Raw genomic sequence first — 19,928 nt, 5'->3', positions numbered from 1 at the left:
TGTTCCATGTATTCCATGTAAACCCAAGACTTTCACAGCTAGTGAAAGCAAATGTAAGTACACCATCACATTAATTATTAAGTAATCTTCTTATGTATTACAAATTTAATTGTATTTTTTGTGTGCAAGAGTGGGGAGGGTTTGCATGTGGTCCCCGCCATCTCCAAATTTTGCCTTAGTGGTCCCTGAGCTCCTAAAGGTTGGGAACCACTGGTGTAGATAAATGCTTTTCTAAGAAATGCAATGGCCCAGGGCAGACGTAATGCCCTGGCAAAACTGTCAATAGAAGAATTATTTGTTCCATGGAAGATTTAGTAAAACAATCGATAGGCACATATTCCCATCAGAAAAAGTCCTAGGCAAAATTTCTTTATATCTAAAGACAGGCCTGCTGCTTTAATTGTGAAGTTTACAGACAGCTACGAGAATTAGAAGCTGCATATTTCCAAGAAATGTTTGCAAAACGGTATGAACATCTCTGTTGCTTTACAGGAGAAACGTGTCTGTTATACTGTTTATTTTCTAGCAAAGTCTATTTATGAGAACAATGGAAATTGATAATGAGTATAAAGCAGTGGTTCGCAAACTTCTTAGCACAAGGACCCACTTTTTAGAATGTCAACCTGTTGGAATCCACCAGAAGTGATGTCATTAAGCTGGAAGTGATGTCATGGTCAGAAGTGACATCATCACCCTCCAAAATGTTTAACAAGCCCCCCCCCCCATACGACAAAATCAAATTAAGTAAGTAAATCAGAAGTTTACAATAAGTATAGGTTAAAAATTTATTTAAATTAAAGAAGAACGCTCCTAACTCTCCCAAGCAACTGCTGAACTGTTTTTACAAAAAAAATTCCCCAAACATACCACATGCTACAGTCCTGTCCACACTTACCAGGGAGTAAGCCTCTTTGAGTAACATTGTTAAAAGTACAAATTTGCAACATCACCCCAAATGCAGTCAGATCCCAGGGTAGTATCAAGTCTAATATATTAAAACTAAAATACACATTGAAATCCACATTGAAACTCACAAAAGTTGAGTGTTGAGAGAGTTAGAACAGACAGAAGAAAATATTTCTTTACCCAGTTCATGGAACTCTTTGCCACAAGAAGTAGTTATGGCATCTTGCCTGGATGCCTTTAAGAGAGGATTGGACACATTTCTGGAGGAAAAGTTCATCACAGGTTACAAGTAATAGTAGGTATGTGCAAGCTCTTGGTTTTAGAGGCAAGCTGCCTCTGATTGCCAGATGCAGGGGAGGGCACCTGGACGCAGGTTGTGTCTGTTGTCTTGCGAGCTCCCTCAGGCATTTGGTGGGCCACAGTGAGATACAGGAAACTGGACTAGATGGGCCCTTGGATGGATCCAGCAGGGCTCTGATCCAGCAGCGCTCTTCTTATGTTCTTATGTAAATGAATAGAAACCTACCTGAAATTGATTCGCAACCCACCTGGTGGATCCCAACCCACAGTTTGAGAAACACTGGTAAAGAATATTATTTTTTTTTATTACCGATCACCGTTTTAGACTGCCCTTCCTCCAAGGAGCTCAGGGTGGTGCACATGGTTCCTTCCCTCTTTTTGCCCTCACAACAACACTGTGAGGAGAGGCTGAAAGATAGTGACTGACCCAAGGTCACCCAGAAAGCTTTGGAGCTGAGCAGGGATTTGAACCTGGATCTTCCAGCTCTTAAGTCCAACTCCCAAATCACTACACTAATATGGATAGTATCTTCATGATGTTTCAAAGTACTTCACTTGCCAGCATAACTTCAGAGTGCCTAACTTAATTTTACCAAAATGTAAACACATGTATCAGAACTACTGTGGCTGTCAATTGTCGTTTTCCAGAGTCGGAGATTAATACATTTAAAAAATACATTACAGGGGGAAGTGTCAGTGAGGGGCTTTTGTTTGGCATACGTCAAACTGTAAGTTGCAATTTTATTTCTTTTTTCACACACTCCTTTGTCCCTTGTTGCCAAATTGAATCACCCAACTTCAGGGAATGTTAGAGCTGGAAGGGGCCTTAGAGGTCATCCAGTCCAAGCCCCTGTTTAATGCAGGCAATGGCTGTGACTGGTAGACATCCAGCTTCTGTTTGAAAACCTCCAATTAGAAACCGCTATTATGAGAGGCAAACTGTCCCAGTGCAAGTCACCTTCATTCATCCTGCAGCCAATGCTGTTCCATGTCTTCCTTTGGGGTGGGTGGGTGGTGCATTGGGTACACATCTCTTAAGTCTTCCGAAGATGTGAAGGATGGGAGTCCTGTGGGACCCAGATCCTTTTCCATGCAGGTAGCTTCCTGCCAAAAAACACCACCACAACACCTGGCCCTCTGCCTTCATGAGGTTATTTGATTTTTCTCTGTAAACCGCTTTGTGAACTTTTAGTTGAAAAGTGGTAAATAAATACTGTTAATAACAATAAATACTGTTAATGAGTCCAATATGCAGAGACATAAGGGTCTTTGTACCCAATTCACAGACTCCTGGAAACCCATCCATGGACCCCAATAAATAACCCCAATTTACATGGTTACTCTCCCTCGTGTGCCCTCTTATGCTCACTAAGACCTTACTAAATGAAAAGCTTCTTTTCACACCCCGGGCATTTATAGGATCTCTCCTCTCCCCTTTGTGGCTTTTCTGATCAATCATAATAAGGTTTTTCTGGCAACTGAATCTCTTTCCACTTTCATGGCATGTATTAGATCCCTCTTCTCTGTGTGTCAACTGATGGGCCATAAGGTCAGCTCTCAAGACAGATGCATTCCCCACATTCCTGGCACATAGGGCTTGTAAAGGTAGCCATACCCCAGGACTCCTAAGACCAAGAGTATTTAAGGCCACTGAATATAGGCTGAGCATATATCTGAAAATTCCAGGCAATTGTGGAGTACAAAACTGGCACAGAACCAGGAAAAAAACAAAAATCTCTTAAACCAACTCTATCCTACCAAAGTACTGCAGAAATTCAGATTGCTCAAAAAAACTACCAACTCCAGAATTCAAAAGAGTAGGAAGCAAATCTAAGGGACAAGCAGAAGAAAAAACACGGGCTCCCAGGCCCCTCCTTTTATACCCCTTCCTTCTCTCCTGAAAATCTTATCTTAACCCCATGACTCAACTAATACTCCAGCTGACAACATCACCTTCCCTACAAAACAGTAGGACAGAAAGAAGGCACCAATCCTAGAAACTTACGGCTCTTTCAACTTCCTTATCTCCTTCTACATGATCCTGCTTACCAACCACATGCCTAATTCCTATATCTTTCCAGGGCTTATCTTCCATGTGGGTTTTCTGATGAGCTACAAGACTTCTGCTGCAACTGAACCTCTTTCCACACTCCTGGCATGCATAGGGTTTCTCCCCCGTGTGAGTTCTCTGATGGGTCGTAAGGGCACCACTCGTACTGAAGCTCTTTCCACACAACTGGCATGTATAGGGTTTCTCCCCTGTGTGGGTTCTCCGATGGATAGTAAGTGAGCTGCTACAACTGAAGCTCTTTCCACAATCCTGGCATGAATAGGGTTTCTCCCCTGTGTGGATTCTCCTATGGGCCGTAAGTGCGCTACTACAACTGAAATTCTTTCCACACTCATGGCATGAATACGGCTTCTCCCCTGTATGTGTTCGCCAATGGGATACAAGTTGGAATTTTGAAATGAAGTCTTTTCCACAATCAGAGCATGTATAGGGTTTTTCCCCTGTGTGGGTCCTGTAATGTTTTGTTAGTGCGCTGCTACAGACGAAACTCTTTCCACACTCCTGGCATGTATAGGGCTTCTTCCCTGAGTGCATCCACAGATGTTTTGTGAGGTCACTGCTGCGACTGAAGTTCTTTCCACATACCTGGCATAAATATGGCTTCTCTCCTGTGTGAGTCCTCTGATGGTTCCTAAGGTCAACACTCTGACAGAAGCCCTTTCCACACTCCTGGCAGGTATAGGGCTTCTCCCCTGTGTGGATTTTCTGATGGGATATTAGGTGGCTGCTCCAATTGAAGCTCTTTCCACAATCCTGGCATGTATAGGGCTTCTCCCCTGTGTGTGTCCTCCAATGGGTCATAAGGGCACCACTCGTACTGAAGCCCTTTCCACACTCCTGGCATATATAAGGTTTCTCCCGCGTGTGCATCCTCCAATGGATTGTAAGTGAGCTGCTGCGACTGAAGTTCTTTCCACACTCCTGGCATGTATAGGGCTTCTCCCCTGTGTGCATCCTCTGATGGTTCATAAGATCAGCACTCTGACGGAAGCTCTTTCCACACTCCTGGCACGTATAGGGCTTCTCCCCTGTGTGGATTCTCTGATGGAATGTCAGATGGCTGTTGTAAATGAAGCTCTTACCACAGTCCTGGCATGTATAAGATTTGTCCCGCGTGTGCGTCCTCTGATGGTTTGAAAGGGCACTGCCACGACTGAAGTTCTTTCCACACTCCTGGCATGAATAGTGTTTCTCCCCTGTGTTGGTTCTCTGATGCTTCATAAGGTCAGCACTCAGATGGAAGCTCTCTCCACACTCTTGGCATGCATAGGGTTTCTCTCCCGTGTGGGTTCTCTGGTGCCATATCAGAAGACTTCTCAAACGGAAGTTCTTTCCACAGTCAGAGCATGTATAAGGTTTCTCTCCTCTGTGCATTCTCTGATGGGCCATCAATTCACAGCTTTTACTGAAGCTCTTTCCACACTCTGGGCATATACAGAGTTTCCCCTCTATGTGGATTTCGTGCTGTGAAGAAAGGGTGTCTGGACAGATTCTTCCAAACTGGTTGCAAACCAGGGATGCTGAAACAAGAAAGAAAATACAGATATAGGGAAAATACCCCAGACAGCTGGGGGCGCTATTAGCCCTCCTTTTTCATTGATCATTGATCTCATTTTTCCCCAGAAATGTCACAACATATAACATAATTGATGTTCACCGGCATGTTACATAATATAATGTTTTGTTTCTTTAAAGAAGATGAAGAATATTCAAAAGAATAAGGTCACAACTAGAGTGGTAGAATAGGAAAGAATAAAACAAAGAAAGGCAGAATGCAACTATTTGAGACCAAAAGAACTGAGATTTAGGGAAGCCAAGATAAAGGTGGCATAGAAGCTGACTTCTCTAAGTCTCAGAGACTTCTCAGAGTTCTCCACAAGCTCAAATACGCACAGATACGCCTGCAGTAAAGATATACCCAGACCTTCCCTCTCTCTGTGCTCTGTATTCCAAACTATCCCCAGGGAAAAACAACTTTCCTCCTGGCACCCTGCACGTGCCACAAGAGGACTTCCCAATGTAGGTAGAGACAGTTGTCCTTTGCGCATCTTCCATCTGAGCATGTAGTGCCTCTCAACAATTTGTACAGAAATGCTTGTGCAATGGGTTTCTCTCTTGGGTGTATCCCAGAACAGAGAGCCCAAACACGGCCCTCCAAGACCAAACCACCTCCTCCAGCCAAGATGTCCAAAGCCTTCCAGGTGGTTCATGGCACTGTGTCCCCACCTTGGAGATACCCTTCTTGTCAAGAGCCACCAGAAATGGTGCTGGGTCAGAAAGGGAGAGTGTGGTGCCATCAGGTGCAGCACAAGCCATCCCCAGGTCTACCCACCAAATGACCCAGCAACATACACCAAAACAGATGTTCCCACTAGTGGCATCAATCAATAATTGCCAAAGGACCCTCCTTACCTACAACAGTGACATTCTCGTAGTTGTCCATCATGACCGCCTCGTGCAGGCACCGTTGGCGCTGATCCAGCAGAGCCCACTCTGCACTGCTGAAATACACAGCCACCTCCGCAAATGAAATGAGGCTCTGGAAGGAAAAGGAGACTCCCCATTAAAAGACTAGCCCAGGCTGAGTCTGCAGTCCAGCAAGGGAGGAACATCTACATGCTTCCTTTGGGATGTCGTGTGAGAAATGGCAGTGGGGAATGCCGACAGTGTCTCTTGTGTCACAGTGTGGAAGGCGACCCAGGAGGAAATGCACCTGTGAGATAAGGAGAGAGGTTCATGCTGCCCCCTGCTCCCCTCCCTTACCTGGCCTGGAGGAGCTGCAGCCATTTCCGCTCCTCCACGTGGTCGTCTGGTTTCTCTTCTGTCTGTCAGGGAGAGAAATGGGAAGAACATCACAAGGTTTTTAATGTCTTATCCATGCTTTGTACTGGGTGTCCTTGTTTGGAGTCCTTTCTGCTGATCGTGGGGAAGGCTGCAAATGAGGCTGGATGGATTCAGTGAGGAATGGCACAATGGCTACCAGACAGGAGGGCAAGATGCTGGTGATACTCAAGTGCAGAGGCACCCTTGGTTGAGAGGGATGGTGCAGGGGGGGAACCTTTGCCTCTCTGTCTCAAATATGAGTGTCCAAGAAAAGCAGGTGATTTAATGGAGCAGGAAGAACTGGCAATCACCAGGGGGAGATGGAAGGATCCCCCCACCAGGGACCAAAAGAGGGCCTTCCCCAGGCGTCATAAGAAGAGCTCTGCAGGATCAGGCCAAAGTCCTATCTAATCCAGCTTTCTGCATCTCATAGTGGCTCACCAGGTACGTCAGGGAGCACCTGTATCACTGTATCACTCCCTTGCACCTGGCATTCAGAGATAGCCCACATCTAGAACCAGGAGGTTGCACATAACCATCACGGCCAGAGTGACCGGACATCCGGATTTTCTCAGTCTGCAACCACATGGGCTGTTGGTCTCAGCGGGGTCTGAGCATACAGGACAGTAAGGGTACAATCCTATCCACACTTTCCTGGGAGTAAACCCCATTGACTATAATGGAACTTACTTCTGAGCAGACATGCATAGGACTGGACTCTAAGAGCGCCATCCTAACCCACTTTCCAGCACCGAGGTAAGGGCAATGCAGCTCAGAGATAAGGGAATAAACATTCCCTTGAGGAGGCAGAGGCCTCTGTGACTGCCCCCCAACTGCAGGATACAGCACATGTCCCATTGGGGCAGCTGTGCCAGTGTTGGAAAGGCCTAAGTTGTCAAGCTTTGTTTTCATGCCGATTTCACTCTTTGCAATTTGACAAGGTTCTCTTATCTCTTTGCAATCCTGTTATCAAGATTTCAGCAGTTTCTCCCTTCTGACCCCTTCTGACCCCAGGATTCCTTATGCTCTGGCTTCTCGCCATCCCTACACAGTGCAACTCCAATGCATGTTCACCTGCACAGAAATGCCCACTGCTCACTGAGACTTCTTGAGTTCACAGAGTTGCAAGATGCAGGAGAGTGCACCTGGATGCAGGTTGTGTGCTCCCTGAAGCATTCGGTGGGCCACTGCAAGATACATGAAGCTGGACTAGATGGGCATTTGGCCTGTTCTAGCAGGGCTCTGCTTATGTTAAGTTATGTTCTTATGCTCTTAACTTCCATTCTATTTTCTAATCCATTCTTACCCTTCTTCCTTCCTTTCTTACCCTTCCTTTCTTATCCATTCTTACCCTTCCTCCTTCAAATCATGTTTTTCTATACTCTATACAATGAATTTGTCTGTCCTGGAAAACAGGTCATGTATAGAAGTGGAAGAAAATGGTTTTATTTTATTTCAATTTTTTTTTTTTTTGCAGATTTCGATGTTTAACCAAAATGAAATAGCAGAAAATGGTTTTTATATTATATTTTTTTCAAATATTTCCCATTTTTATTAATTATAACCACTTTAAAAACGTACTACTAGGTAGCTGGTATAGGTTACACAGTATCAGCACATCACAACCTACTGTGACAAGGGGTTCAACAGACTGATGACACACTGGCTCAAGAAATTTTTTCTTTTGTCTGTTCTAACTCATCCACCCCTCAATGTTAGCGGATGGTCCCTGGAAACAGGAGGTTGTACATACCCACCACGGCTTGTAACCTGTGATGGACTTTTCCTCCAGAAACCTGTCCAATCCCCTTTTAAAGATAACTAGGCCATCACCACAACCTGCTGCAAGGAGTTCCACAGATTAATGACATGCTGGATAAAGAAATATTCTGACTCTCCTGACACTCAATTTTAGCAGATGCGCCCTGCTTCTGGGGTTGCTTGAGAGGGAGAAGAGCATCCCCACTATCTCCAGCCCCAGGAAAATTTTCTATATCTCAATCATGACACCTTTGTTCAGGTGTCATTATTGCTCAGACACCTTTGTTCTAGTCTGGGGCTGCCAGTCTAGCAGGAGGCCTCACAGGTGCCCAGTGCAGAGCCCAGAGAGCCCTTCCTTCCTGCGGCATCTCTTAGCCTGTGCAGAGCCCCAGAACCAAAGCTCCCTTCTGCCCCTCTCTGCAAGGAAAATCCTCCGGCTTCCCTTCTCCAGTCTCACTGACCTGCTTGCAGCCTCTCTCTGGGTCTTGGGCAGACGCTTCCCTCGTTCCACCCTCTCCTGCAAGGCTCCCCTCCCCATCTCCTGGTCTGTCACATGATTCAGCAGGTGCTGCTGGGAAACGTAGTCCCTCAATAGGGTTACAGTGTTTCTCCAACTATGGGTGGGGACCCATCACGTGAGTGGCGAACCAATTTCAGGTAGGTCCCCATTCTTTTCCATGTGTATTTTATTTTTAATATATTAGACTTGATGCCAGCATGATATGTGACTGCAGTTGGGGAAATGTTACAGATCTGTACTTTGAACAGGCTACTATGTATCTGTTTTTAATAATGATAGTCTGTGGGGCTTTTTCCCTGAGTAACTGTGGATGGGATTGCAGCCTTTGGGATGTTTGGGGAGTTGTTTTTAAACAGATCAGCAACTGCTTGGGGGCAGTTAGGGGGGTTCTTCTGTATTCTAAATAAATTTTTAAACTTATTGTAAACTTTTAATTTGCATACTTATTTGGATTAATTTGATTTTGTCACTTGCGGGGGTGTTAAAAATTTTCTTGGTTGATGATGTCACTCATTTGTGGCCATGACATCACTTCCAGGTTAATGACATCACTTCCTGGACAGATTGTCATTCTAAAAAGTGGGTCCTGTGCTAAAATGTTTGAGAACCACTGGGTTATCAGATACAAAGGGGACAGACTGTTACTACCTTTAACCATTGTATAGAAGAGGGAATTTTGGCAGGTGCAGCTCAACATGGAAGGACCTGCCAAAAAGCTGGACCTGCCAAAATTTCTATGCAATGGTTAAAAGTAGAGGCACTCTGTCCCCCTTTGTAGCTGGTCACCCTATCCAGGGGGAATGTTGTATGCATGAGCTTCCTATCCTCTCCTTCTCCTCCCCTCCCCTCCCACTGGGATTATAATACCAGCCTATGGAAGTCTGATCAGAAGAAGCAAGTTCCATAGTGTTCAATGTGGCTCCTCCTAGGGAAGTATGTGACGATTGCAGCCAAGAAGCAGCAGAGGAAGGAACCTCTAGCCTTGCACCTCTTCTTGAAAGATGTAAATGGGAGGAGAGGGTTGTGAAACATCCAGGTTCATTCCATGGCAGAGACTGGGGCAAAAACCCTCAAGCACCCAGGTGGGTTTTCAATTCCCATATGCAAGGACATGGCGAAAAATCTCATTGCGTTCAAAACAGTGTTATCAGCGACAATTTCATCTCTCAGTTTTGCCTCTGCAGTGAACCAGTACTATTCACACCCATCCCCTACAGCCACTGAGAAAGGAGACACAACATATTTCCACTTAACAGTCAATTATTTGTTCCACTCGGCCTCCGCCATGAAAGAGGAGGAGAACTTCTACTGACCACCCATTGATCCAGGGTAGTGATGCTTAGTACTCACTCCCTTCCCACCCCGTTACCCCCCATTCTTCCAATCGATTTAACATGCAGCTTGGTGGGACCAGACCTGGTAGATCTAGACCAGGGGTGCCCAAACCCCAGCCCAGGGGCCACTTGCCGCCCTCGGGGACTCCCAATCCAACCCATGGGGAGCGCCCAGTCTCCAATGAGCTTCTGGCCCTCCGGAGACTTGCTGGAGCCCGTGCTGGTCTGACTCAACTGCTCTCAGTGTGAAGGTGACTAAGAACATAAGAACAGCCCCACTGAATCAGGCCATAGGCCCATCTAGTCCAGCTTCCTGTATCTCACAGCAGCCCACCAAATGCCCCAGGGAGCACACCTGATAACAAGAGACCTGCAAGGCCTCCTGGGAATTGTAGTTAAGAACATAAGAACAGCCCCACTGGACCAGGCCAGAGGCCCATCTAGTCCAGCTTCCTGTATCTCAAAGCAGCCCACCAAATGTCCCAGGGAGCACACCAGATAACAAGAGACCTCATCCTGGTGCCCTCCCTTGCATCTGGCATTCTGACATAGCCCATTTCTAAAATCAGGAGGTTGCACATACACATCATGGCTTGTACCCCGTAATGGATTTTTCCTCCAGAAACTTGTCCAATCCCCTTTTAAAGGCGTCCAGGCCAGTCGCCATCACCACATCCTGTGGCAAGGAGTTCCACAGACCAACCACACGCTGAGTAAAGAAATATTTTCTCTTCTCTATTCTAACTCTCCCAACACTCAATTTTAGTGGATGTCCCCTGGTTCTGGTGTTATGTGAGAGTGTAAAGAGCATCTCCCTATCCACTCTGTCCATCCCCTGCATAATTTTGTATGCCTCAATCATGTCTCCCTCAGGCACCTCTTTTCTAGGCTGAAGAGGCCCAAACGCCATAGCCTTTCCTCCTAAGGAAGGTGCCCCAGCCCCGTAATCATCTTAGTTGCTCTCTTTTGCACCTTTTCCATTTCCACGATGTCTTTTTTGAGATGCGGCGACCAGAACTGGACACAATACTCCAAGTGTGGCCTTACCATAGATTTGTACAACGGTATAATATTAGCCGATCGACCTCTTTCATGAGCTGTGGGACGAGGGCTCCCTACACTGCTTGCTGTTTCACGTGTGTGATGCAGCAGTGGCAGCGAAGGAAAGGCCGGCCTTGCTTTGTGCAAGGCCTTTTATAGGCCTTGAGGTATTGCAAGTCCTTCATTCATTCATATAAGTTCCATCTCTAATATATTCATTTATGTATATTTATTCAAATTTGAAATGTAAATTAATTATTCCCCCCCGGCCCCCGACACAGTGTCAGAGAGATGACGTGGCCCTCCTGCTAAAAGGTTTGGACAGCCCTGATCTAGACCACTGCCACCAGCCCAACAGATCCGGTTCCCAGAGGGGTTCCCAGGGGAAACCTCCCCCCCAAGAATGCTATGCAGGGTTGTTAAAATGGCCTTACTCTGCCAGTAACACCTGAAAAATGACAAAAATGACCTTGACTGGCCCAAAACTGCAGCAGCAATAAATTGCTGGCTACGACTTTGCTGGAAATGCCTCAAGGCTTTTTTTTTTTATTTAGGGAAGCTTTTAAATGTTGACATCGGGTTGGGGGGCTGGACTGGGACTTTTTATGAAACATCATTTACCTGTGACCCAATTGAGCTTCTTATGTTCTATCATTTTTACGGTTTTAATTGTTTTTATATTAATGTTTTAGCATTTTTTTAATTGATTCTATTGAAATTTTATTTTGTAGCTACCTTGGGAGCCCTTAAGCAGTGTGGAAAGACAGGGTATGTATGTATGTATGTATAAATAAATAAATAAACAAACAAACTCTACTGATCCCAGAACACAACATAGGTTTTAAGGCAAAGGGTTTTATTAAGAGATGAGGGAAAAAGCAATGCAAACAGGCTTGGTTTCTCAAACATCCTCTGAATGGTGCTGGCTCTGTAGGGAAGCTTCACAGGAGCAGGCTCTGCTGGACCAGGTGGAGAGCAGTCACTGGGGCCTCTTCAAAGTAAGGGAATGTTTGTTCCCTTATCCTGGGGCTGCATTGCAGCTACATCCGTGCTGGAAAGTTGGATAGGATTGGGCCCTAAATCCCTGGGGCTCTCCCTCCTCCAGCAGCCCTCTGACCCCCAGAGTGGCTCTCCCTGCCTGGCCCTGTCACAAGCACACAGAAGAGAAAAGGAAACCCCTCCAAACCCCTAAGAACTGGAGGGAAAAGGGAAACCCTTTGAAAATGTGTGGTTGGGGAAATGAAGCCCCTCAGAATTGGAGGGGAAAAATGAAACCCCTCGAAACTGGGGGAGGGAATGAAGCCACTCAGAACTGGAGGGGAAATGAAGCCTGTCCAAATTGGGGGGAAAAATGAAACCCCTCAGAACTGGGGGGAAAATGAAGTCCCTCAAAATTGAGGGGGGAGAAAACCCTTTGGAACTGGGGGGAAAATGAAGCCCCTTCGAATTGGAGGGGAAAAATGAAACCCCTCGAAACTGGGGGAGGGAATGAAGCCCCTCAGAACTGGAGGGGAAATGAAGCCTGTCCGAATTGGGGGGGAAAATGAAACCCCTCAGAACTGGAGGGAAAATGAAGCCCCTCAAAATTGGGGGGAAATAGGAAACCCATTAGAAATGGGGGGAATGAAGCCCCTCAGAATTGGGGGGGGCAAATGAAGCCCTTCACCACTGAAAATTAAAAACCAAACCGAAATAGAAAAGTGCAAGAGCAGGGCTTCTCCCAAATGGAGGAATGGGCACTCAAGTGGCAAACATGCTTCAGTGGTGTGAGTTGTGTACAGTGGGGCAAGACATTGCCCTCTCCATGTCGGTTTGTCCTGACTCCTTTTAGAACAGAAAAAGGGGTGTTCCTTCTTTGACTCCAACCCTTAGGGTTGTCAACCAGGAGGTAGGGGAGGTTGAAATCTTGACTTAGAAGGGCAAGTCCCAGCAAGACAGTTCAGAGAAAGACCCCTGGTTTTTCCGGCCCCATACTGTCAACCCTGACTAGCAGCAGCTCTCAGGGTAGGGTCTTCCTAACCCTACATGTTGATGGTGCCAGCCATGGAATTTGGAACCTTCTGCAGCAAAGTGGGGGCACCAACACTGAGCTATGGACTCATCCCAACCTCCAGTACCACTTGGAGGTCAAAATCACAGGGGGTGGTTAGGATCTGAGGTTAAGGGTGGGGGATTTTGCTGCATTAGAGAGAGATCCTATAAATGCTAGGGTTCTGAAAAGATGTTTTCCATTCAGTCAGGTGTTAGTGTACATGAGGGAGCGTAAACATGTAAATCGGAATTATTTATTTGGGACCATGGATTGATTTCCAGGACTTGTAAAGTTAGCCATACAGCAGTATTCATATGACCAAGAGTATTCGCGGCCACTGAACATAGGCTGAGTGGAGATCTGAAAATTCCAGGCAATACACTCCACACAGTACTGATTAAAAAGATATTTATTCCACAAATATTTTACATAAGAGAGAGCGAAAAGTTCTCAGTAACTTAGTTTAAAGGGAGGCACAGAACCAGTAAACAACAAAAATCTCTAAAACCAACTCTCTCCTACCAAAGCACTGCAGAACTTCAGATTGCTCAAAAAAACTACCAACTCCAGAATTCAAAAGAGTAGGAAGCAAATCCAAGGGACAAACAGAAGAAAAAACACGGGCTCCCAGGCCCCTCCTTGTATACCCCTTCCTTCGCTCCTGAAAATCTTATCTCAATCCCATGACTCAACTAATACTCCAGCTGGTGTAGGGAATCACCTTCCCTACAAAACAGTAGGACAGAAAGAAGGCACCAATCCTAGAAACTTACTGCTCTTCAATCCTCCTTATCTCCTTCTACATGATCCTGCTTACCAACCATATACCTAATTCCTATATCTTTCCAGGGCTTATCTTCCATGTGGGTTTTCTGATGAGCTACAAGACTTCTGCTGCAACTGAACCTCTTTCCACACTCCTGGCATGCATAGGGTTTCTCCCCCATGTGAGTTCTCTGATGGGTCGTAAGGGCACCACTCGTACTGAAGCTCTTTCCACACACAGCGCATGTATAGGGTTTCTCCCCTGTATGGGTTCTCCTATGGTTCGTAAGGGTACAACTCATACTGAAGCCCTTTCCACACTCCTGGCATGTATAGGGTTTCTCCCCTGTATGCATTCTCTGATGATTTCTTAGATGGCTGCTCCAACTGAAGCTCTTTCCACACTGTTGGCATGTATAGAGCTTCTCCCCTGTGTGAGTTCTCAAATGGCTCATGAGGGCACCACTCTTACTGAAGCCCTTTCCACACTCCTGACATGTATAGGGCTTCTCCCCTGTGTGGATTCTCTGATGAGTTATTAGATGGTTGTTCCAACGGAAGCTCTTTCCACACTCCTGGCATGTATAGGGCCTCTCCCCTGTATGAGTTCTCAAATGGCTCATAAGGGCACCACTCGAACTAAAGCCCTTTCCACACTCCTGGCATATATAAGGTTTCTCGCCTGTATGGATTCTCTGATGGTTGATTAGATGGCTGCTCCAACTGAAGCCCTTTCCACACTCCTGGCATATACAAGGTTTCTCCCCTGTATGGATTCTCTGGTGGTATGTTAGATGGCTTTTCCAACTGAAGCTCTTTCCACACTCCAGACATGTGTAAGATTTCTCCCGTGTGTGCGTTCTCTGATGGTTTGAAAGGGCACTGTCGCGACTGAAAATCTTTCCACACTCCTGGCATGTAAAGGGCTTCTCTCCAGTGTGCATCCTCTCATGGTTCATAAGGTCAGCACTCTGAAAGAAGCCTTTTCCACACTCCTGGCATGTATAAGGTCTTTCCCCTGTGTGGGTTTTCTGATGGGTTATTAGGTGGCTGCTCCAACGGAAGCTCTTTCCACACTCCTGGCATGTATAGGGCTTCTCTCCTGTGTGAGTTCTCAAATGGCTCATAAGGGCACCACTTGAACTGAAGCCATTTCCACACTCATGGCATATATAAGATTTCTCCCTTGTATGGATTCTCTGATGGTTTATTAGATGACTGCTCCAACTGAAGCTCTTTCCACATTCCTGGCATTTATAGGGTTTCTCCCCTGTGTGGATTTTCTGATGCTTCATAAGGTCAGCACTCAGATGGAAGCTCTGTCCACACTCTTGGCATGCATAGGGTTTCTCCCCCGTGTGGGTTCTCTGGTGCCATATTAGAAGACTTCTCAAACAGAAGTTCTTTCCACAGTCAGAGCATGTATAAGGTTTCTCCCCTCTGTGCGTTCTCTGATGGGTCATCAATTCACAGCTTTTACTGAAGCTCCTTCCACACTCTGGGCATGCACAGAGTTTCTCCTCTTTGTGGATTTTGTGCTGTGAGGAATGGGTGTCTGCCCTATTTCTTTCAATCTGACTGCAAACAGATGCTGCAGAAATAAGAAGGGAAATGAAGTAAGAGACAAACAGGAAAAACTCATTCCAGCTGAGGACACCATTTGCCCCTTTATTACATTGATCAGAACGGAGTCCAGAAAAGCCACAACAATATATAACATAACTGATAATTAACATATTACATAATTAATATTATGTTTTGTTCCTTTAAAGAAGCTGAAGAACATTAAAAAGAATAAGGCCACAACTAGAGAGGAAGGATAGGAAAGAGTAAAACAGAGAAAGGCAGAATGCAAGTATTTGAGACCAGAAAATCAATTGAGTTTTAGGGAAGCTGAGATAGTTGATGCAGAAGCTGATTTCCATCGCCCAGGGCACTTTCCAGCAGGAGTCACAGCTGAAAAACCAGCCCAAGTATATCTAGGTTGGGGATGCCAGTTGCGCATCCAGGAGTGCACTGGGGTCCAAAACGGCACCAGTTCCTTCATAGGGAGGGCAACCCCAGTTAGAAGAGGAAGAACTCTGCCTCCAAAATGGCTCTCATTCAGAACAAAGGATCCTCTGCTTTGTGTCTGTTGGCAAGCCAACATCCAGGCCATCACTATCTCCTTCAGGTTCCTGCACTGACAAACTACAGCTTTCCTTGGCTACAGAAAGAAGACAACAGTGGCTGAAACAATCTGAGGAGAAAACGAAATGCTTTATGTGGTAACGGATGAGCTCAGGAGAGACAAAGTGATAACAAAAATGAAGGAAGTTCAGGAGCAGAAGATACTGTAGGGGTAATAGGGTGGCAAGAACACACTGGCATTGGATTAGCCCCTTCAGCCGGCCCTCTTCTGAGATTTGACCTACATCACAGGCAAGCTCTGTCTCTTGAACATCTCCCACCTGAGCCTGTATTGCCTCTCCACAATTGGTGCAGAAATGCTTGTGCAATGGGTTTCTCTCTTGGGTGTATAACAGAACAGAGAGACCAAACACGGCCCTCCAAGACCAGCCCACCTCCTCCAGCCAAGATGTCCAAAGCCTTCCAGGCGGTTCATGGCACTGTGTCCCCACCTTGGAGATACCCTCCTTTCCAGGAGCCACTAGAAATGGGGCTGGTCAAATGACCCAGTAACATACACCAAAACAGAGGTTCCTACTGGGGACATCTATTGGGTAAGGGCCAAAGGACCCTCCTTACCTACAAAGGTGATGCTCTCATAGTTGTCCATTGTGACTGCCTCGTGCAGAAACCGTTGGCGCTGATCCAGCAGAGCCCACTCTGCACCGCTGAAGTACACAGCGACCTCCGCAAATGAAATGGGGCTCTGGATGAAAAAGGAGACTCCTGATTAACAGAGTAGCCCGGGTTGAATCTAATGCAGGCAAACAGTGCCTGAAAAATAGGGACAAAGTTGGGAGATGTTGCCATAGCAACAGCCTATATTTCAACATGTAATTCTGTCATTTTTCAGGTTGTGCTTATTTTTTTTTAACAATTTTTTATCCACATCATTATAACTATGTGTTATGTATTGGGCTTTGCACTCAATGCAAATTTTCTGACCTGGCTTTACGTTTATTTTTGTCACTCTTTTCAAATAATCAAACATGGCAAGATTGACTTTTGTCAATCCACTTTTAACGATGTGATTTTGCCTTTCAGATGGATTGCTACATGATTTTTGCTTCATTTTTTACTTGTCGAGATACTTTGCTTGGTGATGCAAGCAATAAATAATTGCGCTCAGTTTTGTTGGAATAAAATGAGCCTTGGTGGCACTTTGACAACAAATTTGTCCAATGGCACATGCGGGTATAGGAGGATTATTGTCACACAACTCGTCAACATCCATTTTGAATTAAATTAATACATACTAATGCATACTAATGTGAATCTGAAAAATCTGTATACAAAGCTTAGGACGTTTGCATATACACGGAAAAATTACAACTCCTATAAGTTGTAAAGGAAAAAGCAACTTGAAAACTGGCAGAATTCAGTTGAAATACAGACCATTGCTATGGCAACATCTACCAATTTGTCCCTTTTTCGGCGCTGTTTGCCTACATCTGAAAATCAAACCCATTTTTCGAGGGGGTTTGAAACATGCTCTTTCTAATGAGATTAGTTTAAAAGTGTTTCTAGGAGGTACTTTTTTGTAAAAGCAGGTTGAAAATACAATATTTTTGACCTTTTTACAAAACTCATCAACTTTACACTTAATTTGTGAACTAATGGAAAGAGCTAGGAGGTTGAAATTATATATTTGAAAACAAAGTTGTATTGGGATATTATGCACTAAATTTCACGATTATTACTTAATTATTGCTGGAGCTATTCAACATTGAACTTGCTGGATTTTTTTGGAGCACTGATTTTTCCGGCCAACTTTGCAGCAATTTAACCACTTTGGACGCGCTCAACAAAAATTGTTATTAGTTTCCTTAAATAGAGCGCAAAACATTAACCCCTGCTAATTGGGTAAGAGGCACTTTTTCAAGTGGGTGCTCCTTTTTTTTAGCAGGGGGAGAGTAACTGGCCCACCTCACCCCAGCACTGTCTGTTCTAGTGGCTGTCTGCTGGTGTTCATTTGCATCTTTTTAGATTGTGAGCCCTTTTGGGACAGGGAGCCATTAGTTATTTGATTTTTCTCTGTAAACCGCTTTGTGAACTTTTAGTTGAAAAGCGGTATATAAATATTGTTAATAATAAATACTGTTAATATAAGGTAGCTAAGTTTCATTTGTTTTGAAAAAATAATAATAGCAATATTATGTCTCAAATTTGTCAAAATCTCACAATCATACTGAACATGGTCACAGTATGGGGTCAAACAAATGGCTATATCTCCACAAATATTTCACCGGCAAACCTAAAACTTTACCAAAGTTTGTTTGAGACATGTGGGACCCTACACACAAAATTTCATTAATTCCTTGATATTCACGCAGGGAGCCCTAGACCACTTTATATGGAATGACCCTTTTGTGTTGCAATGTGGCACTTAACCCAGGAAGAAATGCACTTGTGAGACAAGGGGAAAGGTTCATGCTGCCCCCTGCTCCGCTCCCTTACCTGGCCTGGATGATAGGCAGCCATTTCCGCTCCTCCATGTGGTTGTCTGGTTTGCGTTGGTTCCATTTCTCTGCTGTCTGTCAGGAAGAGAAATGGGAAGAACAACACATGCGTTTTAATGTATTATACCTTCTTCATACTGGGTGTCCTTGTTTGACCTTCTTTCTGCTGATTGTGGTGACGGCTACAAAGGAGACTGGATGGATTTGGGGGTGCCTTGTCCTTTATTCCGGTTATGTCATCCGGGCACCCTGACCACAGCTTGTAACCTGTGATGGAATTCTCCTCCATCAATCTATCCAATCCGCTTTTAAAGGCAGCTAGACCAGACGCCATCACCACCTACTGTGTCAAGGGATTCCACAGGCTGATGACACGCTGGGTCAAGAAATACTTTCTTTTGTCTGTTCTAACTCTTCCACCCCTCAATGTTAGTGGATGGTCCCTGGAAACAGGAGGTTGCACATACCCATCACCGCTTGTAACCTGAGATGGACTTTTCCTCTAGAAATCTGTCCAATGCCCTTCTAAAAGCAGCTAGGCCATCACCACATCCTGCAGCAAGGAGTTCCACAGACTAATGACAGGTTGGGTATAGAAATGTTGTCTGTTCTAACTTTCCTGACACTCAATTTTAGCAGATGTGCCAAGCTTCTGGGGTTGCTTGAGAGGGAGAAGAGCATCCCTCTCTCCACTCTCTCCATCCCCTGCATAATTTTTTGTCTCAATCATGTCTCTGCTCAGGCACCTTTGTTCTAGTTTGAGGCTGCTGGATCAGCAGGAGGGCTCAGAGGTGCCAGTGCAAGGCCCAGCGGGGCCTTCCTTCCCGGAGCATCCCTTACCCTGTGCAGAGCTCCCATTCTGCCTCCCTCTGCAATGAAGACCCTCCAACTTCCCTTCTCCAGTCTCACTCACCTGCTTGCAGCCTCTCTCTGCAAGAAATGCTTCCCTCCTTCTTCCACACTCTCCTGCAAGGCTCCCCTCTCTATGTCTACATCCCAGTCACATGATTCAGCAGGAGCTGCTGGGAAACGTAGTCCCTCAGTAGGGTTACAGTGTTTCTCAAACTGTGGGTGGGGACTCACCAGGTGGGTGGCCAGCCAATTTCAGGTGGGTCCCCCTTCATTTCCATGTCTATTTTATTTTCATTATATTACAGTTGATGCCAGCATGATATGTGACTGCAGTTGTGGAAATGTTACAAATCTGTACTTTGAACAGGCTACTATGTATCTGTTTTTAATAATGATAGTCTGTGGGGCTTACTCCAGAGCAACTGTGGATAGGATTGCAAACTTTGGGATGTTTGGGGAAATGTTTTTAAACAGATCAGCAACTGCTTGGGAGGTTACGGGGGTTCTTCTGTATTCTAAATAATTTTTTAAACTTATTGTAAACTTTTAATTTGCATGGTCTATCAATTTGATTTGAATCTGTCACTTGCGGGGGTGTTAAAAATTTTCTTTGTTGATGATGTCACTCATTTAGGGCCATGACATCACTTCCAGGTTAATGGCATCACTTCCAGTGGGTCCTGGGCAGATTATCACTCTAGAAAGTGGGTCCTATGCTAAAACGTTTGAGAACTACTCAGTTACCAGATACAAAGGGGACAGACTGTCTTTGCCTTTAACCATTGTATAGAAGAGGGAATTCTGGCAGGTGCAACTCAGCATGGAAGGGTTTCAAAAGCTAGACTTGCCAAAATTTCTATGCAGCAGTTAAAGGTAGAGGCACTCTGTCCTGCTT

General features: G+C 45.2%; 1 protein-coding gene and 1 long non-coding RNA gene across 5 annotated transcripts in view; one reads left to right on the top strand and one right to left on the bottom strand.

Annotated features, from left to right (window-relative positions):
• The window catches only part of LOC136663716 (zinc finger protein 345-like), an 87,436-nt gene that overhangs the window by 9,625 nt on the left and 57,883 nt on the right, over positions 1-19,928 (bottom strand). For 2 of the 4 annotated variants that reach the window (XM_066640592.1, XM_066640591.1), the window contains exon 4: positions 814-4,797. In XM_066640592.1, coding sequence (XP_066496689.1) covers positions 3,200-4,797 — 1,598 coding nt within the window. In that variant the 3' untranslated portion in view covers positions 814-3,199. Of the gene's footprint in view, positions 1-813; positions 4,798-5,689; positions 5,817-6,040; positions 6,103-8,322; positions 8,359-13,792; positions 15,145-16,301; positions 16,429-18,179; positions 18,257-19,094; positions 19,176-19,928 lie in introns of those variants that run through there. The other 2 variants (XM_066640596.1, XM_066640594.1) reach the window with 2 other exon arrangements.
• On the top strand, positions 9,315-17,758 carry LOC136663723 (uncharacterized). Its single transcript, XR_010795042.1, has 3 exons — positions 9,315-9,463; positions 11,488-11,524; positions 13,638-17,758. It is a non-coding gene; the product is annotated as an uncharacterized lncRNA (long non-coding RNA).

This window comes from Tiliqua scincoides, chromosome 13 (assembly GCF_035046505.1).
Source record: "Tiliqua scincoides isolate rTilSci1 chromosome 13, rTilSci1.hap2, whole genome shotgun sequence".
In the NCBI taxonomy this organism is placed as follows: Eukaryota; Metazoa; Chordata; class Lepidosauria; order Squamata; family Scincidae; genus Tiliqua; species Tiliqua scincoides.
This window is presented reverse-complemented; position numbering and strand designations above follow the sequence as displayed.